Genomic DNA, 13,637 nt, shown 5'->3' with positions numbered 1-13,637 from the left:
TTTAGGAACAGCAATTTTGTGTTTTCTCTTACTTGCCTTGCTCGAAGGACACCCACGTCCTTTCCTAAACCTGACAGTGCTGAGCACTCCCCTCCCGGCATAGCTGTCTACTTTGCGCTCCTCAGAGCCCCCACCTCCACTGCTCCACAGCGGAGACCCCAGTGAAGTTTCTTTGGCTGTTGTTTCTTGCGCCTAGACTTCCCACATAGTCCATTACTGGTAGGGGAAGCCTGTTCTGGATTGCTGGGAGAGTTTTCTTTAGATATAGTTGCTTTTCTACAAACACACTACTCCACAGAGGTGAATAGCACTTTAGGCTGGTCTAACCCCTTGCATGCAGTCCTGACGGCTTGGCCTGGAGTGCTGCTGTGGGGTCTTGGCCATGGTGGTTTCCTCTGGCTAGCAGAGTCTGGTGTGGGAAGGCCCGGGGAGCTGTGCTTTGGCCTCAAGGGGGGCTCTTTAATCCCTCTTTTTGCCATGCTGAATGGATGGAGATAGGGATGGTTGCTGGCTCTTGGCAAGGCTTTGAAGCCTGCCTGAAAAGCTGAGAATGGTGAAGACAGAGGCCCTGGTGGGTGTAGGCAGGAAGGGTGAGGTTTCTGCCCTGTACTGTGGGAGTCACCAGCAGCCCTGACTATAGGTTGCAAACCCTACAGCCTCCCAGGACCCAAACCTGCTGAGAATCAGCCAAGTTGGGGGCCTTCCTCAGCATTATCCTCACCCTCTCCCTCTCTGTTCCCAGTGAGATTTTCCCCTACCTTGTCGTGGTCATTGGGCTAGAGAATGTGTTGGTGCTTACCAAGTCAGTGGTCTCGACCCCAGTGGACCTCGAAGTGAAGCTGCGCATTGCCCAAGGTAACGGGGGAGTTGGGGTACACGAGAGCAGCGAGGAAGTGTGCTCTGCCTCCTCCTGCTGCACGACAGAGCCCAGAAACCTCTACTGCCCCGGCCTCCAGTGTAATAGGGCAGCTTGTTAGCATGAGCCCTGAGGAACTGTGGAGTCCCTGGACTGTGCCTTGTCCTGGTTCGTGTGTTAGTAAGAAAGCAAACCAGACTCTGCTCCAGGGCTCCTGTTTGGTGGCCCCATGTCCAGGCTAGCACCTGGTCTTTGCTCTTCCTTCTTCACTCCACCACAAGGCCAGGCCTGTAGGGCTGGTCACATTAGAGACACTGCCTCCACAGCTGCCAGGAAAGCACCCTGCAGCCTCAGTGGCAGGAGTTTGGGATCTGGGGTTCTGGGAAAAGTGAAAAAAAAGAGCTGAGGCCCGGAGGTCTGAACTCTTGCGCCTCCTCCTCCAGGTAAATGTGGGAACTTGGCTGGAGGCAGGCTTTTCGTTCACTGGGCAAACCTTTGTGAGCTGCTGTGAGAGGCCAGGCCCTGCACTGGATGTGGGGTTCTGAGGAGACGAGGGGAAAATGGCTGCTATCCACCCGGCGCCCAGAGCCTTTTGCAAGTGACTGAGTGATAGTCCCAGGCCCAGGAAGGCACCTGAGCTAGAACACAGCTCTGTCCCTTGAGCTGTTCTGCCAATTGCTGGCAGACTCTGTATGCCAGACAAAGAGCAGCATGTGAGGCTAGATATGTCCGCATGAGCAGACACAGTGGACAGAGGTCATGTGCTGGCTCCATGGCCCTATTGTCCTCTGTAGGCCTAAGCAGTGAGAGCTGGTCCATCATGAAGAACATGGCCACGGAGCTGGGCATCATCCTCATTGGCTACTTCACTCTCGTACCAGCCATTCAGGTAAGGCCCCTCCAGGGCTTAGGCCAGGTGGGGCCAGCTGCTGAGTTCCCCATCTGTGCGGGGCACACTGCCTCCTAGGCCACCACCGTCGCCTGTGAGGTGGGCCCTCTTCTGGCAATGTGGTTGTCACTGCTCACAGGGCACTCCTGGCACCCCTGGTTCAGGAGGAGGGTTCTGTAAGCCAAGGCTGGTTATAAGATGTAGCTCCCAGCCTGGCAGCCTTTGTCTCTGTCTCTTACCCCTCGCTGCCTGTCTCATTCAGCCAGGTGGCAGGAGGCGGCTTGGTGGGCAAGGTAGCAGCTAGCTGGCCCCTGAACTGCGCCCCCACTGCCTTTCCTGGCTCGAGCCCTTACCCTCCCCTTCACCTTCTAGACCTATGGCCCCCTCTGTGGGAGGGCCCCCAGCTGTTACTCAGAGCTCTGCTCAGCTGTGGGGCTGTTAGCAGAGGTGGGAGTTGATCTTTGCTGAGTTGGAAGCCTGGACTGTTGCTGCTGGTCTAGGATGGGTTGGGAGGAGGGAATGCATCACCCCCTCCTCTTCTTCCCCTAGGGCTGGCAGGCCTGCTGGGGTGTAGGGGTGAGCTGAGAGCACAGAGGGCACCTACAGGATGGGGCAGTCTTGGGACATTAGAGCTGACAGTGTCTACTAATGACTACAGTGCCACCGTGGTGCTCCATCCTTCTTACCCTAATTTGAGTAGAAGCTGTGTGATATGCCAGAGGTCTCAAACAGGCGCGTGGGTTAAAAACTTAATTTGAGGAAATTCCATCTATCCCCAGAGCCTGGGGATCAGAGAGACTACTTTTCAGTTTTAGGGCAGAATTAATACCCTCCTGCCCTTTCTCCTTCCCTTCATTGGTTCATTGTGGTCACCGGCTGGGAACTTTTCTGAGAGCCCCCAAATTGGGCCAAGCCTGGGCTCTGAGTAGGTTTTGGTCCCTAGCACATGAGCAGGGCCAGGGGCTCAGTTGGGGAGGGAGGGACCTTTTTGGGTAGCAAGCTGGTGTGGCTCAGAGCTTTGCAAGTTGGATCAGCCTCACCTCTCTGGGAGTGCGGGTGGGGTGGGGATTAGCCAGCTCTGGGTAAAGTTGCGAGCGGTGTCTGCTGCCCCCTTGTGGGGATGGAGGGAGCCTCTGCTTTCCTCCTTGGCCACTCCCAGGTTCAGAACTACCTAGCTTCTCTTTTCTCTCTCTCTGTTTTGTCCTGCCCAAAACTGTCCTGCAGATTGAGGTGCCAGCAGGCAGGGAACTGCTGCTTTAGTTGCTGGGCCCGTGAGGTCATGGTGTCCCCTGGTCTGTTTAATTCTAGGAGTTCTGTCTCTTTGCCGTTGTGGGCCTGGTATCTGACTTCTTCCTGCAGATGCTGTTCTTCACCACTGTCCTGTCCATTGACATTCGACGGATGGAGGTAGGAGTGGCCTGAGCCCTGCCCCACCCACCTCCTCCTCAGCCCTGGGTGAGAGAGGTGCAGACCTCCAGCAGGGTAGCAGCCCTGTGTGGGAAGCCTCTGGATGGCAGCTTTGGGCCCTGATCTCTGTGCCCCCAACAGCTAGCGGACCTGAACAAGCGGCTGCCCCCTGAGGCCTGCCTGCCCCCAGCTAAGCCAGTGGGGCGGTCAGCGCGCTTCGAGAGGCAGCTGGCTGTGCGGCCGGCCACACCTCACACCATCACACTGCAACCATCCTCCTTCCGAAACCTTCGGCTCCCCAAGAGGCTGCGTGTCATCTACTTCCTGGCCCGAACCCGCCTGGCACAGCGCCTCATCATGGTACCTGGCACCCCTCCCCAAGGAGCAGCACTCAAGCCCCTATTGCATTTTGCATTGGCTTTGGAGGCAGGGGATGCTCCTCAGGCCCTCATGCCCACTCTCCCCTTCTGCCCAGACCGCAGTGGTTTCTGGAGTGATAACCCTGTTTATGGAAGAGTAGTCGGGGTTGTCAGGGAGAGGAGTCATCATCTCCCCGGGGTGACCCAGGATAGGGTGCTCTCAGAGGGAACCACTGGTTCCTAGAGTCGAGGTTCACCATGTAGGCATCAGAAAATGCTGGACAAACTATTTCACCTGCTGGGCTGGGCAGAGGGGAGAAGGAGCAGGGCTGGCCTCTGGTCAGTGGGCCTCTCCCAGGGAATTGAAGCAAGAGGGGAGCGAGGCTGAGTCTTGTGATGACTAGACCCGTGATGTCTGTGGAGCAGATCGAGCAGCCTGTCCCTGTGGCCCTGCTGACATGGGAATGATGGCAGCTTTCTGGCCCAAGTTGAGATGGGGGTTGGAGGAGGGAAAATTCTGTATCTGTTCCTCATATTTCTAGGGCAAGAACCCCAAACCCTGATCATGGAAAGGGAATTAATTAGGTCCCTCCAGTGGGGCAGTTGGCCCAGGTTGTAGTGGGAGGACTTGAGGAGGCAGAAGAGAAGGACAGACAGAAGGACAGCCTGAGGTTCCTGTGGGCCGAGCATGCTGGGGGTTGGCTCTGCCCATTCCTCACAGAGACCCTGCTCTGCACCTGGTGTTCCACTGCAGGCCGGCACTGTTGTCTGGATTGGCATCCTGGTGTACACAGATCCAGCAGGTCTGCGCACCTACCTCGCTGCCCAGGTGACAGAACAGAGCCCACTGGGCGAGGGAGCCCTGGCCCCCATGCCTGTGCCTAGTGGTGTGCTGCCTGCCAGTCACCCGGACCCTGCCTTCTCCATCTTCCCACCTGAAGCCCCGAAGTTACTTGAGAACCAGACATTGCCAGGGGAGCCGCCTGAGCCGGGGGGTCAGGCAGAGGGCGTCCATGACAGCCCAGCCCCAGAGGTAACCTGGGGGCCTGAGGATGAGGAACTTTGGAGGAAATTGTCCTTCCGCCACTGGCCAACGCTCTTCAGCTACTACAACATCACACTGGCCAAGAGGTGAGTTGAGCTGTGCCAGGTGCCACCTCCCTGAAGGGTGATGTCAGCTCATTGTCCTCAGAGCATCCTTTCCCCTTAGATGGGAGACTCACTGATTTGCATTCTGCATTTCGTTTCAAATAAACACCCATAAGGTTGTGAAGTAGGAACCAGTGCTCCAGGCAGCCACAAGAGAGGCCCTGGTCTCTGCTCTGGAAAGTCACAGGCTGCTACTGGCCCCTTGGCCAGAGTGAGATCCACACCACTTGCTGCCCCCCACTGTGTGCCAGGATAGGTGACAGAGGTGGCAGTGATGGCTTGGGTGCCATGTCTGTGACAGCAAGGTTGGGATGTCAGAGCTAGGCTTGGGAGGGACCTACCTCTGCTGCCACCACCCACGCTGAGAAGACAGTCCTGAGAGGGGAGTCTGGAGATTGAGCTGAGTCCTCTGCAAAAAATATAGGGGGAGTCTGGGGCAGGAGCAGGAGGGACCCTTCTGAGAGCATCTCTGCTGAGGCTGCCCGCTGCCCCAGGTATATCAGCCTGCTTCCTGTCATCCCGGTTACGCTCCGTCTGAACCCAAGGGAGGCCCTGGAGGGTCGGCACCCTCAGGATAGCCGCAGTGCGTGGTCCCCGCCGCAGCCCGCGCAGGGTGGGCTCTGGGATGCTGGCCCCAAGGGGCCAGGCGTGGCACAGGCGCATAGAGACGTCACCCTGTACAAGTAAGGCCCACTGGGGAGGTGGAGGGCTGGGGGTTGGGGGGCGGCTGGTGGGAGGGGCCGGGGCAGGCCTCACCAGGCTCCCTGGGTGCAGGGTGGCAGCACTCGGCCTGGCCACGGGCATCCTCCTCGTGCTGCTGCTACTCTGCCTGTACCGCGTGCTCTGCCCTCGCAACTACGGGCAGCCTGGTGCAGGGCCCGGCCGGCGGCGGCGTGGGGAGCTGCCCTGTGATGACTACGGCTATGCACCGCCTGAAACAGAAATCGTGCCCCTGGTGCTGAGAGGGCACCTCATGGTAAGTGAGGGTGGGGCTAGAGGGCACAGGGGTCTGGGCCTCGCAGACGCCAGCACCAGCGCCCATACCATGTCCGTGCTGTGCTCCCACAGGACATTGAATGTCTGGCCAGCGACGGCATGCTGCTGGTGAGCTGTTGCCTGGCGGGCCACGTGTGTGTGTGGGATGCACAGACCGGGGACTGCCTCACCCGCATCCCGCACCCAGGGTAGGTACCGCCAACCCACCCGCCCTGCCCCATTTCCATGTCTCTGCTGCCCTCACCCCACTTTTCTGGCCCCCAGCAGGCAGCGCCGGGACAGTGGTGTTGGCAGTGTGTTGGAGGCTCAGGAGAGCTGGGAACGCCTGTCGGACGGCGGGAAGTGTGGCCCGGAGGAGCCTGGGGACAGTCCTCCTCTGCGGCACCGTCCCCGGGGCACTCCGCTGCCTTCCCTCTTCGGGGACCAGCCAGACCTCACGTGCTTGATCGACACCAACTTCTCTGCACACCCGAGGCTCCCAGAGCTGGATCACCCGGAGCCCCGGCACCGGTCAGGCTGCCGCCGCACTCAGGACTGTACAGGCTATGACTTCAGCCGCCTGGTGCAGCGAGCATATCAGGAGGAGGGAATGGTTCCCATGCACACGCCAGCCCCGTGCCCACCCTCACCTGGGCCCACGCCACCCCAGACCCCTGAGGATGAAGGCAGCTTTCCTCCGGAGAAGGGCTCCCCTTCCTTCACCTGGGCCCCCAGTGCAGACGGCTCCATCTGGAGCTTGGAGCTGCAGGGCAACCTCATCGTGGTGGGGCGGAGCAGCGGCCGGCTAGAGGTGGGCAGAGGGGCTATGTATCCAGGGGGCTTGAGGGCATCTCCAGCCCACAGGTACTCACAGCCTCTGGGCCTGCAGGTGTGGGACGCCATTGAAGGCATGCTGCGCTGTAGCAGTGAGGAGGTGGCCTCGGGCATCACAGCCCTCGTCTTTCTGGACAAAAGGTATGAGTGTTAGGAAGCCTGCCTCAACCCTAGTCGTCCCAGCCCCACACATTGAGGTGTGAGCCCAGCTTCTCCTTCTCTGCTCGATGCCAAGCCACACATCTGTGAACCGCCGGTAGTCCGCCTTGATGGGGGTTGACAACTAAAAGAGTCAACAGGAGGCACTTAGAATAGGGTCTGGCACATGGTCAGCTCCCAGAGCCCATGACCACTGTGACAATGGGGAGTGAGCAGTTTTCCTTCTTAGCCTTCTGAAGTCGCAGTTGCCCTAGTTAGCCTGTCAGTACTGACCTTTCTGGGATTCCTGGGTTTTCAGTTACAGAAAAATAGATTATCAGAAAAACCATCCTGCTAAAGCTTTTCTTTTTCTTTGATGATGGTCACTGTTCTGCCTCCCTCCTCAGCAGACCTTTTGGCTGGGTATTCCCAGGGTGGCATCACACGGGGGTCCTAGCCACTCAGGCTCAGGCTCCCACCTCTGGGCTGATAAACCCAGATCTCACCCCTGACCAGATGCCTCTGCTGAACACTTCCAACCTACCTGTCCCTGACCCTTTGTGTCCCCATCATCGACTAGAGCTGGAGCTTTATTTTCTTGGAGTGAGGATACCCCTTGCCCTTAGCTCTCAACTTCGTTTGCTGCTGCTGTGATTCCAGCCACCGCCAGGCTTCTTGCACAGGTCTTAGCTGACACCTACCCTCCAGCCTAGGCAAGTTCACCATGGTTCCCCCATGCTTGGAAATGCTCCCCTGCTGCTGGTTTTTTGAGTTTTAGGGAAAACCCTCACTCATGTCTCAGCCCAACCCTCAAAGTTTCATTGTCTCTCCTTCCTGTTCCTTCCCAGCTCTGCCCATCAGATTTCATGGGCAGAAGTAAAGATGTTTATTGCCTTTTGCTGGAGTAAGATTTTTTTGTTTGTTTTTGTCTTTTTTAGGGCTGCACCCACGGCATATGGAGGTTCCCACCTGGGGTAGGGGTCGAATAAGAGCTGTAGCTGCTGGCCTACGCCACAGCCACAGCCACATCCATGCCAGACACAAGCTGTGTCTGTGACCTACACCACAGCACATGGCAGTGCTGGATCCTTAACCCACTGAGCAAGGTCAGGGATTGAACCCGCATCCTCATGGATACGTTGGGTTCATTTCCACTGAGCCACAGAAGTCCTGGAGTGAGATTTTGAACCCCACTCACATCAAAGGTTTGGGGCCACAAGGCAAACATCCCCATCTCTGTTTGTCAGCCTGTGCCTGGGAATCTCGGCTCATGGAGAAAATCCTTATTTCTTTGTGGAAAAAGAAACTGGAGTGGGTGGTGCTTGGGTCAAAGCTGCTTTTCTGTGATGGAAACGGTAGCACCTGCTGTGGCTCCAAAACCTTAGGTCCCTTTTCTCTTCCACTGAAGCCTTTTGTTTAACTCCACGCTGTGGAGGGGGACTCCTCCCTCTTGCTTTTTTGTTTTTAAATTTCTAATCTTAAGTGACTTTCCATAGGTACTGCTTTCAGGTATTATTTACTTCTCATGACCACTTTGTGAGGTGGGTACAGTTGATCCCCATTTCACGATGGAAGAAACAAGCACAGAGAATAATTGGAGTTGCAGCCTGGGCCTCCAGCTTCAGCATTTCTTCCCCAGCATCTGTGTTGCTCTCTTGGCCAAGTCCCCCAGGGGCTCTGTTCCCAAGGCCCAGCAGAGCTGAGCCTGTCAAGGGCCCCACGGCACTCGACCCCAAAGCTGGGGGCTCTGAGGGAGAGGCTCTGGTAGTTGCTCCTCTCTTCCAGGATTGTGGCTGCCCGGCTCAACGGTTCCCTTGACTTCTTCTCCTTGGAGACCCACACAGCCCTCAGCCCCCTGCAGTTCCGAGGTCAGGGGACCTGGGCTGGGCAGGTGCCTGCACCTGGTGGGTGGAGTGCAGGGACTGCCTGCAGGTTGTTTTCTCAGAGGTCCCTCACTTGGCCTGTTATCCCCAGGGGCCCCAGGGCGGGGCAGTTCCCCCACATCCCCTGTGTACAGCAGCAGTGACACAGTGGTTTGTCACCTGACCCACACAGTGCCCTGTGCACACCAGAAGCCCATCACGGCCCTGAAGGCCGCTGCCGGGCGCCTTGTGACTGGGAGCCAGGACCACACACTGAGGGTGAGCGTTGGTGCCATCTCTTGGGCACTGGGGTGGCCAAGCAGGGGGTGGGAAGCATTTGGGGGTCAATCAAGGAGAGGCTGGAGGTGTCCTGGATTAACTGTGGAAGGAATTTCCTGGCCAAAGTCTGATTTGGAAAACCCAGAGACACTGACCAGAATCTTATGGCCATGCCTTCCCCAGGTGTTCCGTCTGGAGGACTCATGCTGCCTCTTCACCCTGCAAGGCCACTCAGGGGCCATCACGACTGTGTACATTGACCAGGTGAGGGCTGAGGGAGGTGTGTGCAGGGTACCAAGCTGGGCCCACAGCCCTTGTGTCTAACTTCTGAGAGCTGATACCTGAGGACCTCTAGGAAGCAGTGAGGGCTCCCACCCACCAGGGCACTAGGACACTCTTGTGGACACAGGTGTTCCAATTCAGTGACCGGCCCCCTGGGCCTATTCCTTAGACCATGGTGCTGGCCAGCGGAGGACAAGATGGGGCCATCTGCCTGTGGGATGTGCTGACTGGCAGCCGGGTCAGCCACATGTTCGCTCACCGTGGGGATGTCACCTCCCTCACCTGTACCACCTCCTGTGTCATCAGCAGTGGCCTTGATGACCTCATCAGCATCTGGGACCGCAGCACAGGCATCAAGCTCTACTCCATTCAGCAGGTAGGCGTGTTGGAGGCCATAAGGTTCTTGGTGTTTTAGGGAAGGACCCAACACTGAGCCTGTCATGTCCTTACTTCCAGGACCTGGGCTGTGGTGCAAGCTTGGGCGTCATCTCAGACAACCTGCTGGTGACTGGTGGCCAAGGCTGTGTTTCCTTTTGGGACCTAAACTACGGGGACCTGTTACAGACGGTCTACCTGGGGAAGGACAGTGAGGCCCAGCCTGCCCGCCAGATCCTGGTGCTGGACAATGCCGCTATTGTCTGCAACTTTGGCAGCGAGCTCAGCCTTGTGTATGTGCCCTCTGTGCTGGAGAAGCTGGACTGAGAGTGAGCAACAGCCATAGCCCCTTGGCTGGCTGCTCAGGGGCCTCTCTGCCCTTCTGGCTGTGGGGCAATGCACTGGATCTGGGCTGGGGGGAGGGGAGGAAGAGCCGAGTCTTCCGGTAGGCCCTCTGAACTGTCCTATCCTGCCTCATGACTGTAATATTAAACCTTTTTTTAAATGACATCAGCTAGAGGCTTTGTGAACTGCTTGCATCTTCCCCTGGAGGAGCTCTGGCATCATTTACAAACTCCATCCCTGTACCCAAACCGCAGCACTTGGTTAAACCTTGAACTCAGAGCTGTTCCCAGCAGGAACTGTACAGGGGCCTTTACAGGGTGGGGGAAGCTCAGCAGGCCCATGCTAGATGCCTTCGTTTATTGTTTCAGATTTAGGCAAACCAGGGTGGCCCTCATTCCACATCCCAGCACCTCCACCCTAGAGTGGGCATAGCAATGGCAGACACTGGCCACAGAACAGGTCTGTTTATTCAATAGCAAAGAGCTGAAAAACGTCAGGTCCCACAAAGGAGCAGAAACTGACCCAAGACCTGTGATGCATCTTTACCCCAAAGGTACAGGCCGGGCCAGGTAGGGCTGAAGGCAGCAGGAATGGGAGTAAGACTAGGCCTTGTTCCAAGAGGGGAGACAGGCATGGGAGATGAAGTAGTGTAAGGACCAGGTAGACAAAGCCTGTTAGGTCTTGTTGAGTGTCCAGAGTGGATCCAGAAGGCTAAGAGGGTCATCAGTGGGCCGGGCAGCCCGCAGACCCTGCCCATTATGGGCCTGCAGGAAGTTCTGCTTGCTCATTCGCTGCTTTCCCCGCAAGGAGCTGTCCAGAGAGAAGGCTTCAGGAGTGAGGGAGGCCAGCAGCTCCAGGGAAGAGGAGGGGGGCCCCAGGGTGGGGACTTCTGGTACTGGCTGCTCCTCCTCAGGCTGGGGAGCCTCAGGCAGGGGTGAAGAGAGGGGCGGTGGGGACGAGGATGGGAGTTGGGTGGACTCTGGGAGACTGGTTGGTGGCAGGCCTGGGGCCTCTACAGGCCCAGGCAGGCTGGCAGCCGGGGAATCCAAGCCCCCAGAAGGCCGAATACTGAGTTTTGCAATAGTGGCCTGGATGGAACTGATGGGCACGTCCCCACCGAGGACCAGGTCCTGGGAATCCGGAGGAAGGTGATTCTGAGAAGAGAGAATGGGTAAAGAGGGGTCCACAAGGCAGGAGCTGTCCCCAGCAGACTCCAGGGCTCCCTCCATCACCTTCTGGCTGACACTGACGCTGGCTGAGGGTCTGCATGGAGGGAGCACGCCATGGCGCTGCAGGACCTGTTCCACATGTCTCACCACCGCCTCATGGCAGAACTTGAGGTGCAGCTGCAGAGGCGAGTTTGGCCTGGTCAGCTGGGTGGGGAGTTCACCCAGGCCAGAGGGCCCATCCCAGCTCCCGCCTGCCCAGGTCCCCACCTTCTCCTGCAGCATGTGTTTCCTCTGCTGCCGCATGCGCCGCACCAGCTGAGGCAGCTCAGGGATCCCGTTTCCAGCCTCAACCTCCTGCACAGCCGCGTAGAGCAGTGCAAAGGCTCCTGTGCGGCCCACCCCGGAGCTGTGGCAGGAATTGGGTATAAGGCCAGGTCGAGAGCCCCCAGAGGCAGACCACTCAGGAGCTGCCCACACTTACCTGCAGTGCACAACGATGGGCGTGTGCAGGGGGCGCTGGTGCAGGTAATGAGCATGCACCTCCTGGATGAAGCGGAGCAGGTTGCCAGGACTGTCAGGCAGGCCTCTGCGGGGGGGGGGGGGGGGGTTGTCTCTGAGCCAGATCCAGTGAGAGGCCACACCAGCCCCCAGCCCCCGACCACCTCCCAGGGCAACAGACGCACAACTCCGGCCAAGTAGGAAAGTGGAGGTGCACAAGTGAGCGCTTGAGGCTCTGGTCACGGAACTGAAGGCTTAGAACCCGCTCCACATGGGTCTCTGTGGTGCGGACACTGCTCAGGGCCAGGCTCAGGGCTCCATGCACCATGGGCTGGCCCCTCTCTGTAGGGAAGTAGCGCGCCACCTTTTGCTGAGGAACAAACAAGGCAGTTAGGGCATGTTTCCAGGGCCCCTGCTGGGCACCCACCCGACCTCCCTGTCTCACCTTCTCCATCTCGGCCTCAGACACCAGCATGACAATGACTGACACTTTCTGCTCGTGCACCATGAGCCAGAAGTCAGCAGCTGTACCAGGCAAGGGCGCCTGGGTGGCCACCAAGGGCGGACAGTACGGCGAGAGCCCCTCCACGCGGCTGGCGTTAATGTAGTCGTCCTTACCCGAGCGCAGCACCACGCGGTTGCTGTCATAGGGCATGACGTCCTGGTGCCGGTTCTTCAGGGAGTAGCAGCGGGCAATGGCGATGGAACGGCCACGGGCATCATGCTCTTGTGCTTCTTGCAGCTCCCGCCATACAGCGTCAAGAGCCCCTGTATCACCCAGCTGGCCCCGAAAAGCCTCCAGCTCCTGCTGCAACTGCTGTAGCCTCTCGGGGTGCTCATAGGGGTCCCGCTCAATCAGCCGTAGGGCCTGTGGCCGCCGGCCCTCAGCCGCATCCACCTTTGTAGGCTGCAGCAGAGGCTGTCCACCCCCAGGGGGCTGAGTGCCTCCATGCTGACTCTCGGGGCTGGAGGAAAGCAAATCGGCAGCTGCTGCGCCCCGGCGCAGACATGATGGTGGCTCTGATGCGGGGGGCCGAGGAGGTACTGGGCCAGGCCCCGGTGATGGGGCAGGTGAAGGCACCAGGTTGGGAGTGGATGTGGGCTGGCCAGCAGGTGGAGGGCCTCGAATGGAGAGAGGGGCTGCCTGGGGCCCCACGGGCCTGGGGGAAGGGGCAGGACCATATGCTAGGGTGGGATGGGGAGGTTGAGGGGGTCCAGGGCTAGGGAAAGGCAGTGCCCCTGAGTGGGGGGGCAGAGGGTCCTGAGAGGGGCCTGAGTAGAGCTGGGTGTGCAGGGTGGGTGGTGGCTGCCCCAGGACACCAGGCTGAGGAGCAAAGGGATAGGGGGGTTGGGGGGGTACCAGTCCTGGCGCCTGAGATGGGAAAAGGTGTGGATGCTGGAGTGGAAGGGGCTGCTGGGGAGGCTGGGGCCCAAACACCGTTCGTGTGGGATGAGGCTGAGGCCCAATCCTTGGGACAGAAAAACCTGTGGGGATCCCAGGAGAAAAGTGGTGCTGGGCTGGGGGTGCTGTGAGGGGTTGCTTGGCCCCCACGGGGTAGGCATAGGGCATGGGGAGGGGCTGTGGTGGGTGTATGGGGAAGCAGGGCTGGGGAGGAGCAGGGGTGGGGGTTGGCCGTGGTGCTGTGTGGCTGGAGATGGGGGCCTGGACACTATCTACTGTGGTGGTAGCTGGCCGAACCCCCATGGCCAACTCAGGGCCTGAGAACTGGGGGGGTGGGGCTGAGGGCAAGCCTGCAACTGGTGGAGGTGGGCCCACCCCCCCATAGGGACTGCTCACCACACCATGCTGGGGCGAAGATCGGGGCACAAGGCCCAGCTCTGGGGTGAAAGCTGGGGCTGCATAGAGGGGAGGTCCAGGTGCCATGGCCACCGCAGGGTGCCCAGGGGCCGGGGGGGCTCTGGGCTGTAACACCTGGGTGGGGCCCGAGTAGGTCCCAGGCGGTAAGACTCCTGAGAGATAGTGGGGTCCAGGTCCTGCAGAGCTGGGGAAGGGGCCGGGAGGGAAGTGGAGCCGGGCAGCAGCTCCCAAGAAGGTGTCGGGGGGCAGGCTGCGCAGCTCTTCGGGCAGGTCTCCTGGCTCCACTACCTCGCCCTCCTCCCTGCGGGGCAGCAGTGGCTTTGGGGCTGTGGGCCTTGGTGGTGGTTTCTTCTTCAACTCCCTGTGGCACGAGGTAAGGAAGAAGTAGAGCCAAACCCCCT

The 13,637-nt window shown here is 59.1% G+C and overlaps 2 protein-coding genes across 10 annotated transcripts in view; one reads left to right on the top strand and one right to left on the bottom strand.

Moving 5' to 3' along the window:
• SCAP (SREBF chaperone) overlaps window positions 1-9,915 on the top strand; it is a 66,133-nt gene extending 56,218 nt beyond the window's left edge. For 3 of the 6 annotated variants that reach the window (XM_047772820.1, XM_047772830.1, XM_047772869.1), the window contains 15 exons: window positions 743-855; window positions 1,651-1,745; window positions 3,054-3,152; window positions 3,294-3,512; window positions 4,266-4,642; window positions 5,155-5,343; window positions 5,435-5,636; window positions 5,729-5,844; window positions 5,921-6,446; window positions 6,525-6,610; window positions 8,393-8,475; window positions 8,582-8,748; window positions 8,932-9,012; window positions 9,200-9,406; window positions 9,487-9,915. In XM_047772820.1, the coding sequence (XP_047628776.1) occupies window positions 743-855; window positions 1,651-1,745; window positions 3,054-3,152; window positions 3,294-3,512; window positions 4,266-4,642; window positions 5,155-5,343; window positions 5,435-5,636; window positions 5,729-5,844; window positions 5,921-6,446; window positions 6,525-6,610; window positions 8,393-8,475; window positions 8,582-8,748; window positions 8,932-9,012; window positions 9,200-9,406; window positions 9,487-9,732 (2,806 nt within the window). In that variant the 3' untranslated portion in view covers window positions 9,733-9,915. The remainder of the gene's footprint in view (window positions 1-742; window positions 856-1,650; window positions 1,746-3,053; window positions 3,153-3,293; window positions 3,513-4,265; window positions 4,643-5,154; window positions 5,344-5,434; window positions 5,637-5,728; window positions 5,845-5,920; window positions 6,447-6,524; window positions 6,611-8,392; window positions 8,476-8,581; window positions 8,749-8,931; window positions 9,013-9,199; window positions 9,407-9,486) is intronic. The other 3 variants (XM_047772850.1, XM_047772840.1, XM_047772859.1) reach the window with 3 other exon arrangements.
• Window positions 9,916-10,199: 284 nt separating this feature from the next.
• The window catches only part of PTPN23 (protein tyrosine phosphatase non-receptor type 23), a 55,534-nt gene continuing 52,096 nt past the window's right edge, over window positions 10,200-13,637 (bottom strand). Inside the window, exons 20-25 of one of the 4 annotated variants that reach the window (XM_047772808.1) lie at window positions 11,863-13,597; window positions 11,603-11,787; window positions 11,401-11,505; window positions 11,187-11,325; window positions 10,983-11,096; window positions 10,200-10,904 (exon numbers count right to left, since the gene is read on the bottom strand). In XM_047772808.1, the coding sequence (XP_047628764.1) occupies window positions 10,425-10,904; window positions 10,983-11,096; window positions 11,187-11,325; window positions 11,401-11,505; window positions 11,603-11,787; window positions 11,863-13,597 (2,758 nt within the window). In that variant the 3' untranslated portion in view covers window positions 10,200-10,424. Of the gene's footprint in view, window positions 11,097-11,186; window positions 11,326-11,400; window positions 11,506-11,602; window positions 13,598-13,637 lie in introns of all 4 variants that reach the window. The other 3 variants (XM_047772801.1, XM_047772792.1, XM_047772783.1) reach the window with 3 other exon arrangements.

The sequence above is a fragment of the Phacochoerus africanus genome, chromosome 1, assembly GCF_016906955.1.
Source record: "Phacochoerus africanus isolate WHEZ1 chromosome 1, ROS_Pafr_v1, whole genome shotgun sequence".
NCBI lineage: Eukaryota > Metazoa > Chordata > Mammalia > Artiodactyla > Suidae > Phacochoerus > Phacochoerus africanus.
This window is presented reverse-complemented; position numbering and strand designations above follow the sequence as displayed.